The sequence below is a fragment of the Plasmodium malariae genome, assembly GCF_900090045.1.
Source record: "Plasmodium malariae genome assembly, chromosome: 13".
In the NCBI taxonomy this organism is placed as follows: domain Eukaryota; phylum Apicomplexa; class Aconoidasida; order Haemosporida; family Plasmodiidae; genus Plasmodium; species Plasmodium malariae.
In genome coordinates this window covers 1,846,931-1,861,399 of record NC_041787.1, presented here as the reverse complement: position 1 = coordinate 1,861,399, position 14,469 = coordinate 1,846,931, and the positions used below count along the sequence as shown (strand labels likewise).

The 14,469-nt window shown below is 24.0% G+C and overlaps 3 protein-coding genes across 3 annotated transcripts; 2 read left to right on the top strand and 1 right to left on the bottom strand.

Moving 5' to 3' along the window:
- Window positions 1-2,610: 2,610 nt before the first annotated feature.
- On the top strand, window positions 2,611-5,232 carry PmUG01_13045500 (ubiquitin-conjugating enzyme, putative; the record flags this gene model as incomplete). The annotated part of the gene is made up of 6 exons (XM_029007451.1): window positions 2,611-2,658; window positions 3,203-3,252; window positions 3,442-3,511; window positions 4,150-4,199; window positions 4,401-4,777; window positions 4,976-5,232. The coding sequence occupies 6 exons, from the start codon at window positions 2,611-2,613 to the stop codon at window positions 5,230-5,232; spliced, it is 852 nt and encodes a 283-aa protein (XP_028863840.1).
- A 1,695-nt stretch (window positions 5,233-6,927) lies between these two features.
- Window positions 6,928-8,235, bottom strand: PmUG01_13045400 (conserved Plasmodium protein, unknown function; the record flags this gene model as incomplete). Its single annotated transcript, XM_029007450.1, has 1 exon — window positions 6,928-8,235. One exon carries the CDS (start codon window positions 8,233-8,235, stop codon window positions 6,928-6,930), a length of 1,308 nt encoding a protein of 435 aa, XP_028863839.1.
- Window positions 8,236-11,305: 3,070 nt separating this feature from the next.
- PmUG01_13045300 (conserved Plasmodium protein, unknown function) lies at window positions 11,306-13,298 on the top strand (the record flags this gene model as incomplete). The annotated part of the gene is made up of 4 exons (XM_029007449.1): window positions 11,306-11,343; window positions 11,443-11,507; window positions 11,666-11,759; window positions 11,894-13,298. 4 exons carry the CDS (start codon window positions 11,306-11,308, stop codon window positions 13,296-13,298), a joined length of 1,602 nt encoding a protein of 533 aa, XP_028863838.1.
- Window positions 13,299-14,469: the final 1,171 nt, after the last annotated feature.

Here is a 14,469-nt window from a genome sequence, read left to right as displayed (position 1 = left end):
TTTAATCTTAATTAACTTATATATATTTATAAATTTTTACATATATATGGACGTATATATATTTTTATGAGCATTCAATTAATTAGAACTGCCCAAATAAGGCAGTTAAGGTGTACAATACAATACAATTCAAATTTACTTCAATTTACTTCAATTTAATTCAATTTAATTCAATTTACTTCAATTTACTTCAATTTACTTCAATTTACTTCAATTTACTTCAATTTAATTCAATTAACTTCAATTTAATTCAATTTACTTCATTTTAATGCAATATAATTCAACTTAATTTAATTTAATATAAATCAATCAAATTTAAGCTAATTCAATTTATTTCAATTTATTTTAGTCCAATTCAATCCAATTCAATCCAATTCAATCCAATTCAATCCAATTCAATCCAATTCAATCCAATTCAATCCAATTCAGTACAATTCAGTCCAATTCAGTTCAACTTAATAAAAATTTTTTTTTTCTTTTATATTGGCTAGGTTATGCAGAAATGTACTATATTATACGTGAAGAAGTACCTAATTTGCATAATTGTTTTCTACACTTAAGTTTTTAATTTTACTGTTTTTTTTAAACTCTCCTTAAATTAAAAAGTATTAAGTGTACATAGAATAGCACCTTATGTAAAACGAATCGAAGGCAAACAAAAATTTAATTTCTTATAAAAAAGGCGCATTAAAAAAAAAAAAAAAGAAAAAAAAAAAGAAAAGAAAAAGAAAAGAAAAAAGAAGCTATATTTTATTCCTTCAAACGTTTCCAAAATAAAAATATTATTAAACCATATTTCTTATTTGATGAAGTGCATTTAATTCTACTGCTTAACAACAGTATTTTATCTTATAATTTTATGTTAATGGAGACCTATATTATTTTAAGTGAGTCTATTTTTTTTTTTTACTTGCTCTTAATATTTTTTAAATGAAATTTTTTTTGTTTTTTAGTTGTTAAATAAATGGAAATACTGCTAATATTTTAAGAATACTGAGAAATACACCCTTTATTTATATGATGTATATATATATATATAAAGAAAAAAAAGAATTATCTGGTTTGAAAGAATTTTACTGAAGTTTGTTTTCTTTAGTGTATTCCTTAATTACATTATGACCTGCAATTATTTCTGTATACAAGCAGCTATATTTTTTATTGATGGATGTACGTTACATTTACTATAGAAAAGACTCAACATTTGTAGTGAAACAAAGAAGGAAAAATAAATAAGCAAACATACAAACGAACAAACGAACAAACGAACATACGAACAAATGAACATAAGAACATGAACAAACGATCAAATGAATACACGAACAAATGAACATAAGAACATGAACAAACGATTAAATGAATACACGAACAAATGAACATAAGAACATGAACAAACGATCAAATGAATACACGAACAAATGAATACACGAACGAATGAACAAAATTCACGGACATTTATACAAATAAAAAACTTATAAACAAAAAATAAATAAACACTCAAATGTACCAGCGAGTTGTTCGTTAATTGCTTTTTTCGTCATAACACATTTGTATGCAAAGGATAATTTCTCATTTTTATGCTTTTTATTTTGTTTTCATTTAATTTTTTCTATTTTAATTATATTTATTTACCGTTTAAATATTCTCTTGTACGCACATTATCCCTTTTAAATTCAGTATAAACATTTAATTCATATTATACGCACGTTCTAGCAAATTTATACATATATATATATATACAAATATATACGTATATTTATATTATATATATACATTATTATACGCCCACGTTAACAATAATGGGCTTACTGAAAATTATACATACTTATTACTTCTTTCATAAAATATATTTTTGTATAATGTATGCTTAATACTATATTTGTATAATAAACTTTTTCAGATGAATACTTATTTACTGCTAAGTGTTTAATGAAAGAAAATTTTTTGCATTTTTTATATTTGGAATACTGTCCAACACTATACAGCATCGTCATCATTATATTTTCTCAATGTTTTAATTTTTTTAACTTGATAATTTTCAATTCTCTTTTGATTTAGTTGACAAATTTGGAAAAAAAAAAAAAAGGAAAAGATAAAAGAAAAAATTTACTTAACCGTACAATAAAAATTAAAACAAATGAAAAATAAAAAAATAATACTTAAAAATAACAAAGAAAAGAATGAAGTTGAAATTTTATAGAGCTTAATTATAACAATATACACATATATATACATATATGTACCTATATATATATATATATATGCATTTATACATACATAATATATATACAAAAAATTAAAAAAATTGAATTTTCATGTTTTTTATTTCTTTCTTTTTCTTTTTTTTTTTTGATCTTTTCAAAAATACTCTTACAAGTAGTTATTACTACATTGCTCTCTTTTCTTTTGCATAGTATATCATTAAAAGAAAAAAAGAAAAAAGAAAACAATGAGCGTACTTGTATTTATTTAAGTATATTTACATAAAGAATTATATTAACTTTTATAATGATACCAAAGGTTTCAAAAAATTAACTGAAATAAAAATATAAGAAAGAATTTCTTTCAAAAAGAAAAAATTCTTAAATTCTACAGTGTACGAAAATTAAAAAAATGATAACATTAAAAGAAGCCATATCCAATGTTTTCACCAATTTGAATGTAACAAAAAAAAATGAAATTATATTATTAGAAAATAAAATGTATAGAGGCTTGTATATACATACATGGATTCATACATATTACATACACAGCACGCTTATGCCACATAACTTTACCAAACTGTGTATTACTTGCGTACAGTTTAACCATATGTACAGTGTATATATATATATATGTGTATATATATATATGTGTATATATATATATGTGTATATATATATATGTGTATATATATATATGTGTATATTTATATGTGTATATTTATATGTGTATATTTATATGTGTATATATTTATGTGTATATCCACATCCCAGTAAATGTTTACAGTTTGCACACACTTATGAATTATGCGTTGATGCGCTGTATCTTTGTTATATTTTTATATGTTAATATTAAACATATTTGTTTACAACTTATACAACTGCTTAAGGGAAAAAAAATATTTTAACTGTATATTTATGTAAAGGTGGTATATGATGTAGATTGTTTCAAAACGTATTTTTCCATTAAAATTTATCTTTTTTTTTTCTTTTTTAATATTCAGAATGATCAAAAGAAGGAAATAATGAACGTATTAGTTCACATTCTTCAAAAGTAAAAATCGAATTACTTATAAATATAAGTAATAAAACTGTGTTATAATACGAAATATTGGAGGCATATAATTCACATTGTTTATGTATATACATATATTTGTGCATGTTAATACAATGTGTGTGTATATACATCCAAGCATGTATGTTAACATTTTTTTTTTTTTTTTTTTTTTTTCTGTTTTATTAGAATAATAGAAAATCCTTCCAGAGCAAAATTTAGATCTTTAAAAAAAGACAATAAAACTTTTATAAATAAGGTAAGAGGGGTAGAAAAATATTTACATTTACAAACCTGTTCGCCTTTCCCACGTGTATTTTTTTTAATTTTTTTTTTATTTATATATTATTTTTTTTTTAGTCATTTTTTATTAATTTTTTCTTAAATTTTTTATTAATTTTTTCTTAAATTTTTTATTAATTTTTTCTTAAATTTTTTATTAATTTTTTCTTAAATTTTTTATTAATTTTTTCTTATATTTTATATTAATTTTTTCTTTTATATTTTATTAATTTTTTGTTTATTTTTCATTTATTTTTTGTTTATTTTTCATTTATTTTTTGTTTATTTTTCATTTATTTTTTGTTTATTTTTCATTTATTTTTTATTTTCTTTTTACGCATATTTGAATAATTGCTCAAACTTGCTCACATGTAATTGTGTAATATTTTTTGCATATGTACTCTTGTTTCATTTCGTTCTTGTAGCTACTACATTTTAATGGATCGGATGACATTTTAAGGGCTCTTGGTTTTGAAGAAGTAGGGGAAAAAAAAAAAAAAAAAAAAAAAAAAAAAAAATAGCTTTTTTGATATGTTAATTTTTTTTTTTTTTTTGGACCAAATTACATTAACAAGTCATAAATATATATATATATACTTATATTCGTTTTTAAAGCATGAGGAAAAATGGTTTTTCCCCGTTTCAAAAGACGACACATTGGCAAGGTATACCATTAAAATATGATGATAACTATTGGATATTTTTATTTTTTTCTTTGAATAAAATTCATGTTTATATACATGAATTTGTGTGTATTGGGAGATGCAAATTTGTGCATATTAATATATACATATATTTATATATATGTACATATATGTATATTTTTTATTATTATTTTTTTTTTTTTTATATCCTTGCGCGTTCAGAAATCTTAACGAATTACAAAACTACATGGAAGATAATGTATACACAATATACAACAGCTCAGAGTCAATTTTTGAACCAAGTGAATCAAAATCCTTCAGTGATTTAAAAAATTCTTTGAATATTAATAATATTTCAGAACTGAATAAAAACGACGAAATGGAAAAAGATAATTCGAATGGTCTAAAACTGGGAGGTCTCTCAAAAAGAAGATTAGAAAAGGAAAGAATTGAATTGTTAAATGAAAATGAAAATACAATTAAACTAATACAAGAATATGCAGATAAATGGATAATTCAAATAAAAGGTGCGGAAAACACTTTATATTCAAATGAAACATTCAAAATGCAGTTTAAGTTTACAGAAAAATATCCTATAGGTATATCATTAATGAGAGAAAAAAAAAATAGAGATCAGATAATATCCTGATATTTTGCATACATATATTTACATATATATGTACATTCTTACACATATTTTTAAGTATTCCATAGGTATATGTGTTTACCAATATACATAAACAGTAAATACATGTATACAACTCGACTTGTTAATGCATTTTTTTTTCGAACTGTAGAAAGTCCCGAAGTTGTATTTATTGGAGAGCCCCCAATTCATCCGCACATTTACAGTAATGGTCATATATGTCTATCCATTTTATATGACCATTGGTCCCCAGTTCTGTCCGTTAATTCTATATGTCTTTCCATAATATCTATGTTATCTAGTTGTACAAAGAAAAGAAAACCAATTGATGATATGCTTTACTGTTCTGCTGGACCAAAAGTTTCTCCTAAACTTATGAAGTGGATGTTTCACGATGATAAAGTATAAAACCCTTTTTTGCACCTTTTATTTTGGAATTAAAAAAAATAAAAAAAAAGGAAAACTCTTCATTCATCATTCTTCATCTTCCATTTGTTCCATTTTTTTAGTATAGAACAATACTTTGTTTGTGTTAAAACATGAAGATTTTTTAAAAATAAAATTAGATTTAGAAAAAATAAAGAAATAAATAAAAAAAAATAAAACAAAATAAAACAAAAATAAAAAAAAAAAAATAAAACAAAATAAAAAAAAAAAAAAACAAAAAAACAAAAATAAAAAAACAAAAAAACAAAAATAAAAAAACAAAAAAACAAAAAAACAAAATAAAAAAAAGAAATAGGAAGGTTAAGAATATTGAGAAAAAAAAAAAAAAAAAAAAAAAAATAGAAAAATTCAGGTACACGATTGTATACATTACATTTTATCCGTGTTGAATGCTACCGCCTAGCTCATCAAATATATATTTTTTTTTTAAATACTTATATCTATATATGTATATCTATATGTATACATCGATATGCCCATACATATATACGTATACCCATATGTATGTATATATATAGAACACCTCATTTTTATATCTTATTAATGTTCATCTTTTTTCTTTTTTATTAGAAGAAGGATATTTAATAAAATGTGATGTTACATTTTTTCCTACAATTCATTACCTATTTATTAATCATCAAACACAGCTCATTGTATTTGCTTTAATATCTTCGAAATTTTTTTTTTTTTTTTTATAATTGTATTTCTACCTTATCTATTCATTTTATACATTTCCACATCCCTATTTTTTCTTTTCTTTCTTTTTTTTTTTTTTTTTATATTTAACACATTTTGACCTACCCAATTTTTTGTTAAAATAAAATTTAAATATTACAACGAAAAAAAAAAAAAAAAAAAAAATTATATATATACATACGTACGTTAATATATATGTGTGCATATGCTAATATATTGTGTACATGTATTTACTTGTTGGATGGGGGAAAGGAACATCATATATACACCACATTTAGGTACAAAAGATTAGCCAAGGAAAAATGATTCATTTAAAGACAAAAATAAAAGACGTTCTTTTTCGTATTATTTATGATGTTTCATTAAGAATAGGTATGTTAAATTTTAATAAAAAAACAAATACAAATGTATTAATAAATTGAAAAAAGAAAAAAACATAAAAATTAAAGCATAATATAGGGGGGAAAAAAAAAAAGAAAAAGAAAAAAAAAAAGCTCAAAATATTCAAAGTCCAATGCGAACTGAGAAATTGTAGTAACACCAGGTTCGCACAAGCAGCTTTGCAATTGCGGCACGTATGTACATTCACACGTATACATATACATATGTATACATACATATATATAATATACACATACATATGCATAATATATACAAACATATACATAATATATACATACATATATATACACGTAGATGTGTACACACATTCTTTACTTTAAAAGTTGCGACTTATAATTTCAGTGCGAATTATTCTTCTTCAGCTTTGTCATCTGTTCTTCAAAAAGAAATATATGAACGTATATGTTAGCTGCTTCATCTTCCTCTGTATTATTTACCACATGTGTTTTACCTTTTTCCTGTTCTTTTCTTCTCTTTTCTCTTTTTTTTTTCTCTTTTTTTTTTTTTTTTTAATTAACTATTCTTGCTCCTTTTAAAGGGAGAATATGCGTATACAAATTAATTGAATATTTTTTTATAAATATAGCCAAAAATGGAAGATATTGAGCTTCTTTTATTTTCTTTTCTTTTATTAATTAATAAATTAGAGTCATAGGACTTGTTTATATTATTCAGTTCTTTAGAGTTATAGGTGTTGGAGTAAAATTTGTTTTTTGTTTTGTTTTTGGAGGACACACTTTTTTCACTATTCCTTCTTGCTGATCTTGATTCGTAGAATTGTAATTCTTCCAAATTCTCATTTTTCGAAATGTTTTTATTATGTAGCATTTTTAATTTATTTAATTCATACGTTTCGTCAGATTCGTTCGTCTCGTTTGTCTCGTTCGTATCATCCGTTTCGCTCATGTGGTTACTTACATTTTCGTTAGAGCACATTTGTTCGAGTTTTATCTGAACTGACTTTTCTTCTTTTACTTTATTTTTACTTTTTTTATTTTCATTAGCCCCTTCTACTGGTTCTTTGCTTAGTTTTTCATTTACATTTTTTTCAATTCTTTCATATGCTCTCACTAGTTTTTCCCCTTCTTTCTGGTGTTTCTTCTTATCTAGTTTTTCATATGTAGTTGTCTTGTTTACCTTTTCATTCGTGTCTGTATTAAATAAATTATTCATAATTTTATTTGTTCTTTCTAAAGTACTTGTAATTATTTTATTACTTTTTAATGATTTTTTCTTTTTCTTTTTATTTATTTTTTTATTTTTTGTTGCAATAACATCTTTATTAATTATTTTTACTTGCTTAAATTTGCCCTTTTTTAGTGAATTCTTATTTATGTTTGTTTCATTAGTTACAATACGACTCTCATTTTTTTGTTTTCTTTTTTCATTTGCTATGTTTCTTCGATTAAGAGAATTATTTTGTTTGTTACTAACGGTACGTCCACATTTGAAAGAAAAAGCTTTACTAATTATTAGAGAATTAAATTTGTTATAATTTTTGCTTTTACATTTGGTTATTCTATCTAAGGAAATGTTAGACCTTTGTTTAACGAAATTATCCTGAACAGTTAATAATTTTTTTTTTTTTTCTTCTTTTTTCCATTTTTTAACTTTAGCGAACAATTTAGCTACTTCTTCTGAGTACATTTCTAAATATAACGATATTTCATGTTTTATTGAATTTAAATAATGGCTTCTCATCGACCCTGCACTATGTGTAGTTATTCTTAACTCCTCGGCTTTTTTCCAATTAATCTTTTCATTTTTCAATTGATGTTCATAAGCATACAGAAATATTTTTTTCGATTCGTCGATGTCGTATGCCCTTATCTTGGCTTTCTTCCTCTTCGCAGCCTTAACTACCATTTTGTTCAGCTTGTCGATTTGTTGTTATTTTGGTTCTAGGCGGTATTACTTGCTACTATTCGGTACTATTTTTTTTTTTTTTTTCTTTTTTTTTTCTTTCCCTTGAATTAATAGCAAATTCCGAGGGATAAATCAGAAGAGCTGCATTTATGTTCGCACAAATGTGTGTACTTGTAAAATTAAAAAGTATGGTCAGAATAATTTAAAAAATTTAAAAATATAGGTAAACCATTGAAGGCATACAAAATTTAAGAGAAGCAAATTGAAATAAGGGAAAACTACTATTTGATATAAAATACAAGAGTAAATTTGTACGTATAAATACTTGTATGCGCGTCTTACACATTTAGTAAACCATGATATATGGCATGTTATACCCGTCTATTAAAAAAAAGAGATTGTCCACTGAAATTACTTACACAGTACACCAGTTTTTTTAAACAGATATAAAAATTTAAGCAAATAAAAAAAAATAAAATAAAATAAAAAAATAGATAGATAAATAAATAAGCACTTAAATAAATGCATAAATAAATGAGTAAATCAAAATGGAAGAATATGTAAGCAAATGTTTCTTTTACACGAATTAGTTAAGACTATTTTTCAATTTCATGTAATCCCTTTAATGTACAATATATTGTTTAAACGTTACATAAAATTTTCATAAAAAAATATATGTAAATATGTTTGTATATTTCTACTTTATTTTTTTTTAGTTTTTTTTTTTTCTGAACTGTTAATAATTTTTTTTGTTTTTCTACATTTGCCCATTTACACATTTGTACATTCGCACGTTTAGACATTTTGTACATTCGCACAATTAGACATTTTGTACATTCGTACGTTTTTACATTTACACATTTGTACATTTACACATTTGTACATTTGTACATTTGTACATTTGCACATTTGTACATTTGTACATTTGTACATTTGCACATTTGTACACGTTTGTGCGTTTGTTCAACTATTTTTAACACTGAATTTTTTAATTTATTTTTCAAAAACATAAATGGTTATTTGTCTAAGCTACACTTGTTAGTAATAATTTTATAAAAATTTATGCTATTATAAAGTAGAATATATTATGATTATTTTTCATGTATAGACCCAATGTATGTTGCTAATTTTAACAAAAATTAAAAATATATCACTGTTGAATACTGTTATATGTGCGTATGGGTATATATATATATATATATACATACATACATATATATATATATATATAGGGGCATATTCATTCTCTTGCTACTGGATTTTTTCCCATAAAACAATTGTCTACATGGTAAGAATATTTATTTAAAGTAAACACTTTTTTATTTTTCTATTTTTTACTAATATGCTTAATTACTTTTACTTAATTCGAAAAATTATTTATGGATCATATTGTCCTTTTCAAATGCCCTGGTAAATTAATTTTTTAGCTAGTTTTTTTTTTCTCTTTGTTTAAGTGTAATTGTGCATGTATCATAAAAATTTTTTTTACCATTCTATTAAATAAAATGGAAAAAGTTTTTTGTTATATTTGCATTATATCTGCTTTATTTCTGCATTATTTCTGCATTATTTCTGCATTATAATTGCTTTACTTCTTCATTACATCTACTTTATTTCTACATAATCTCTGCTATATTTCTTCTTTATTTATACTTCCCTTTTCCTTCTTTTGCTTTCTTTTTTTTTTTTTTTTTTTTTTTGGAATTAAAAATCTTATTACTTTTACGTATTACGAAAATACGCACCTCTTTTTTTTTTTTTTTTTTTTTTTTTTCAGTATGAACTCACAGAAATCTTATGTTTCACATTCATGGCGACCTACATTTATAAGCCCATACATATGTGCATAATATTCATGTATGTATACACTCCTGTAGATACATACAGAATGCGTAAAGTGATCCCTCTTTCTATTTTTTCCCAAAGGTGAAGAGAGCTTCATAACATGTATAACATGTCAAACGATGAACATAAACATAAACATAAATGTAAGTAAAAATAAAAATATAAATAAAAATATAAATAAAAATATAAGTAAAAAGAACATTATTAATTTTGTACTTACAATTTAGTTAATGTTTTATGACCACACACTCAAATTTTTAAATGCACTTTTCAAAGTAAGAAGGTAATTTATTATTGTCTTTTTTTTTTTTTTTTTTTTTTTTTTCCCCATTTGTTGAAGTGCCTAATTATAGTTCAACAATCCAACGAAGAGTACGTGTCAAAATGTAATATAATGTAAGAAAAAAAAAAAAAGAAAAAAACATTGTTATGTTAAAAAATATTATAAAAGGAGCTTATGAAAATTTATAAAAACAAGCAAAGAGAAAAATAGTGTTATAAATTTTATTGTCTAATATATATTAATACCATTTTATAACAATACGAAATGGAGGTATAAGTGTTCATGGAAAATAATAAAACAAATAACTAATTAGAAATACAAACAAGTGGATACGTATGTTTGAGCAGATATAGCTAGTTGCGTCTACTTGACAATATTTTCCCTTTTTCTTAACACCTTCGAAAAAAAAGAAAACAAACAAAAACAGCGAAACGTAACAAAGTATAAACGTAAGCATAAGCATATATATTAGCCTTTACGTAAGTGTGCATACAAGCGTAAGCATGTAAATATGTAAGCATGAAAACATGTAAGCATGTAAACATGTAAGCATATAAACATGTAAGCATGTAAGCATGTAAACATGTAAGCATGTAAACATGTAAGCTTGTAATCTTGTTTGCTAAACAAATTATGGAAGGTCGAAAAACTAAAACTTCATGTAGTGTCAAGAATTTAAAGTTATAAAGTTATAACTCTTTGAGTAAAAGAACGATAACAAAAAAAAAAAAAAAAAAAAAAAAAGAAGACTTAAGTTGGTGTTGGTCCTCCCATTAGTAGTAGATAAAATTATATTTACAAATGTCAATTTATATAGAGGACAGTTAATATGATTAAGGCTTTATATATCAGTATTACTCTTTTTTTTTTTCTTTTTTTTTTTTTTTTTTTTTTTTTATGTGCGTGTGTATGTGTGTGTGCATATGTTAGATTTACGCGAATATGAACAGCTTGAAGAAGACAAGTAAAAACCTATTAGAGTAATATCAAAAATTTTAAATTATTCAAAAATTTTTTTAATTTATTCGTAATTTTTCCAATGTTTCCGTTTACCACCATTTGGTTTCCTTATTTTGTAGGTCCTTATCTAAGGAGGACATTGTAAAGCTCATAAGGAAATGCTACATGGACAAACTGATGTATGGTTATACACATGCGTAAATAGAAAAAAAATAAAAAAATAGAATGTAATAAAAAGAAGTTTAACAAAATATGGCAAAACGAAACGTTGAAATGGCGAAAAATTTTCTTGCCCCCTACACCACACTGATACAAACTTCAAATGACGTTTTCGTGTTGTAGGCCATGTGAGATGGAAGGAATTAAATAGAAAAGATTTCAGCATGCAGTATTCGGTTAACTCCTTCAAAAACATATGGAGATTCATAAATAGGAAGTAGGAAAGACAAAATAAGTGTGTGTGTGTGTGTGTGTGAAGCTTGTGTAAAATTTTTTTTTCTTTTTTTTTTTTTTTTTTTTTTTTTTTTTTCTTTTTTTCGAAAAATGCGGAAACCATTTTTTCCCGCTCAGTCTGAGTGCCTATAGGGAGGAGCACGAAGTCGTATTAAAAGAAATCGAAGCAGAAGCTAAAGACATAACGACCATAAGTAGTGATAAAAAGAAGCCTAAGAAATTAAATTTACTATTCCCTTTAAATTCTAAAGCATCCATATCAAACATATCTCTTCTGAGAAATTTTACTAGAGTAAATAGTTTCTTTTTCAAAAGCTGTAGTAATTACTATAGCCCACTAAACATTATAACAACAAACAGTCCACACAATTCTTTTTTAAATTATAAGAATACGTCAATGGGCGATAAAGATAAAGCCAAAGAATTAGAAAAAGGAGTTAACTATATTAAAAGAAATATTAAGGATATAAATAGAAGAAGCGAATTTTTAGACTACTATTTCTTGATAATTTCTTTAATCCATCAAAATAAAAAATATGCTCTTTTAAAAAAAATGCATGAATTGTACTATGAAAATAAATTATTAAAATACTGTAATAATATGAATAGCACTTACAATAATTATATATTAAATATTATAAAAAAAATACATGAAATCAGCTATGTTTCAACAAAGACCTTGAATAAAAGTATGTGTACAAAAAGCTTAGAAAAAAAATTTGGTAGTAGCAAATTCGTTGATACAAAGAATTGCATACTCATTGAAATAGATGAACAGACATATCAGTTTAAAAAAGATTTGATTGACTATAAATTATTTTATAATTTATTTAAAAACAATATGAATCTTAATAATAATAAGGTACTCTGCTTTTTTATTCCTTTACCGAAGAAACCTAATCACTTGACTTTTAAAAATGCTACCTTCTACTATTTTGATCAACCTGTATATATTACCAACAATTTAGATGAAGATCTTTACAACTACATTTATATTTTGCACAAATTTTTTCTGTCCTTTATGTTTTGGTCTTTCTATTTACGTTATCAAAACATAGAACGAATGAAAGCTCTATTCCTACGAGAGTTAGAAGAGGTATATTTCCTATTCAACCATATAAATGCAAGGACGGGGCAGGTCTTTCCTGCGAGAAGGGGAAACAACTACGATAAGGAAAATGGTAAGGACAGACAACTCAGCAATGCCACAACCACTGATAAAAAGGCTAGAAGATTGAGTGGAGGACTGATAACAACCTATGGGCTCCTTTTTGAATTCAAAATAGGGCACATAATTTCCCTTTGCATGTGTGTTATAAAGATGTACTCAAAAGTAAAGAGAAAAGTAGACATAACATATCTTATGGTTATTAAAATTTTAAATATGTCTATACATCCCATTTTAAAAAAGAAAATTATTCGCTCCTACCTTTTCAACATTCGATTTATTCATTATGTACTTTTAAAATTGAGATGGGTTTATAAAAAAAGGAAAGCACAAATTAAACAATTAAGCGGATAGAGAAGTTGATAATTATATATATATGAGAAAATTTTATTTTTGTTTTAAAACTGCGTATTTATCATTCCGCTTGTAAGTGCATTTTCCTTTGTATGCCCATGCATATATTACACGCGTAGCATACATAACATATGGTACATATACTATATTACATTTTTAAATATACAAGTACAAGTGAAGATAAGAAATTCCTTAATTTTTCTCTTCAAAATGGCTGTAAAAGTGCTCTTGAGGCAACAAGCTTTTTTTATTTGTCCCTCACCGCATCCCCGTCTATGATTTTTTTGATCATACATTATTTAAATTTTTATTACAAAATATATGGTAAGTGAATGTTAATAAGTCTTTTATACGAAATTGTTAATAAGTCTTTTATACGAAATTGTTAATAAGTTTTTAATACGAAATTGTTAATAAGTTTTTAATACGAAATTGTTAATAAGTTTTTAATACGAAATTGTTAATAAGTTTTTAATACGAAATTGTTAGTACGTTTTTAGTACGAAATTGTTAATACGTTTTAAATATGTATTTTTTAGTACTTAATCTTTAGTACATAACTTTTAATAGTTCATTTTCACTATTCCTTTTTCAATATTTCCTTTTTGGTTGGACTTTTTTTTTTTATTTTTTTTTACTATTAAATAAGAATGTTCAACATCATTTCTCCACGCGCATATTTCGTAAACCTTCTGCTCGTGCAATTCTTTTTTTTTTTTTTTTTTTTAAATGGTATTACTGCATTTGTGTTGGTATATGTTATTATACTCTACATACATGCATACATATTATTCATGTTTACCTTTTTATGTATATTTTTCACGTGTGTATACTTATATATATATATATATATATATATATATATATATATATATATATATATATACAGAACTTTTCACATGTATATTAAATTTTGAAAAACAACTTCTCTTCGATATTGGAAAAATGTATTAAGGCGTAAAATTTCGGATAAGTCATAAGAAAGCGGGAAAAAAAAAAAAAAAAAAAAAATAGCAAAATTGTATAACGTGTAAATTTTAATTTAAAAAGGGTTAAAAGGGACGAATACGAATATATATATATATATATATATTTTTTTTTTTTTTTTTTTTTTTTCCAGAAACACTGTTTAGTAAAATGCTATTTTTCAATGTATCATTTTGCAGCCGCA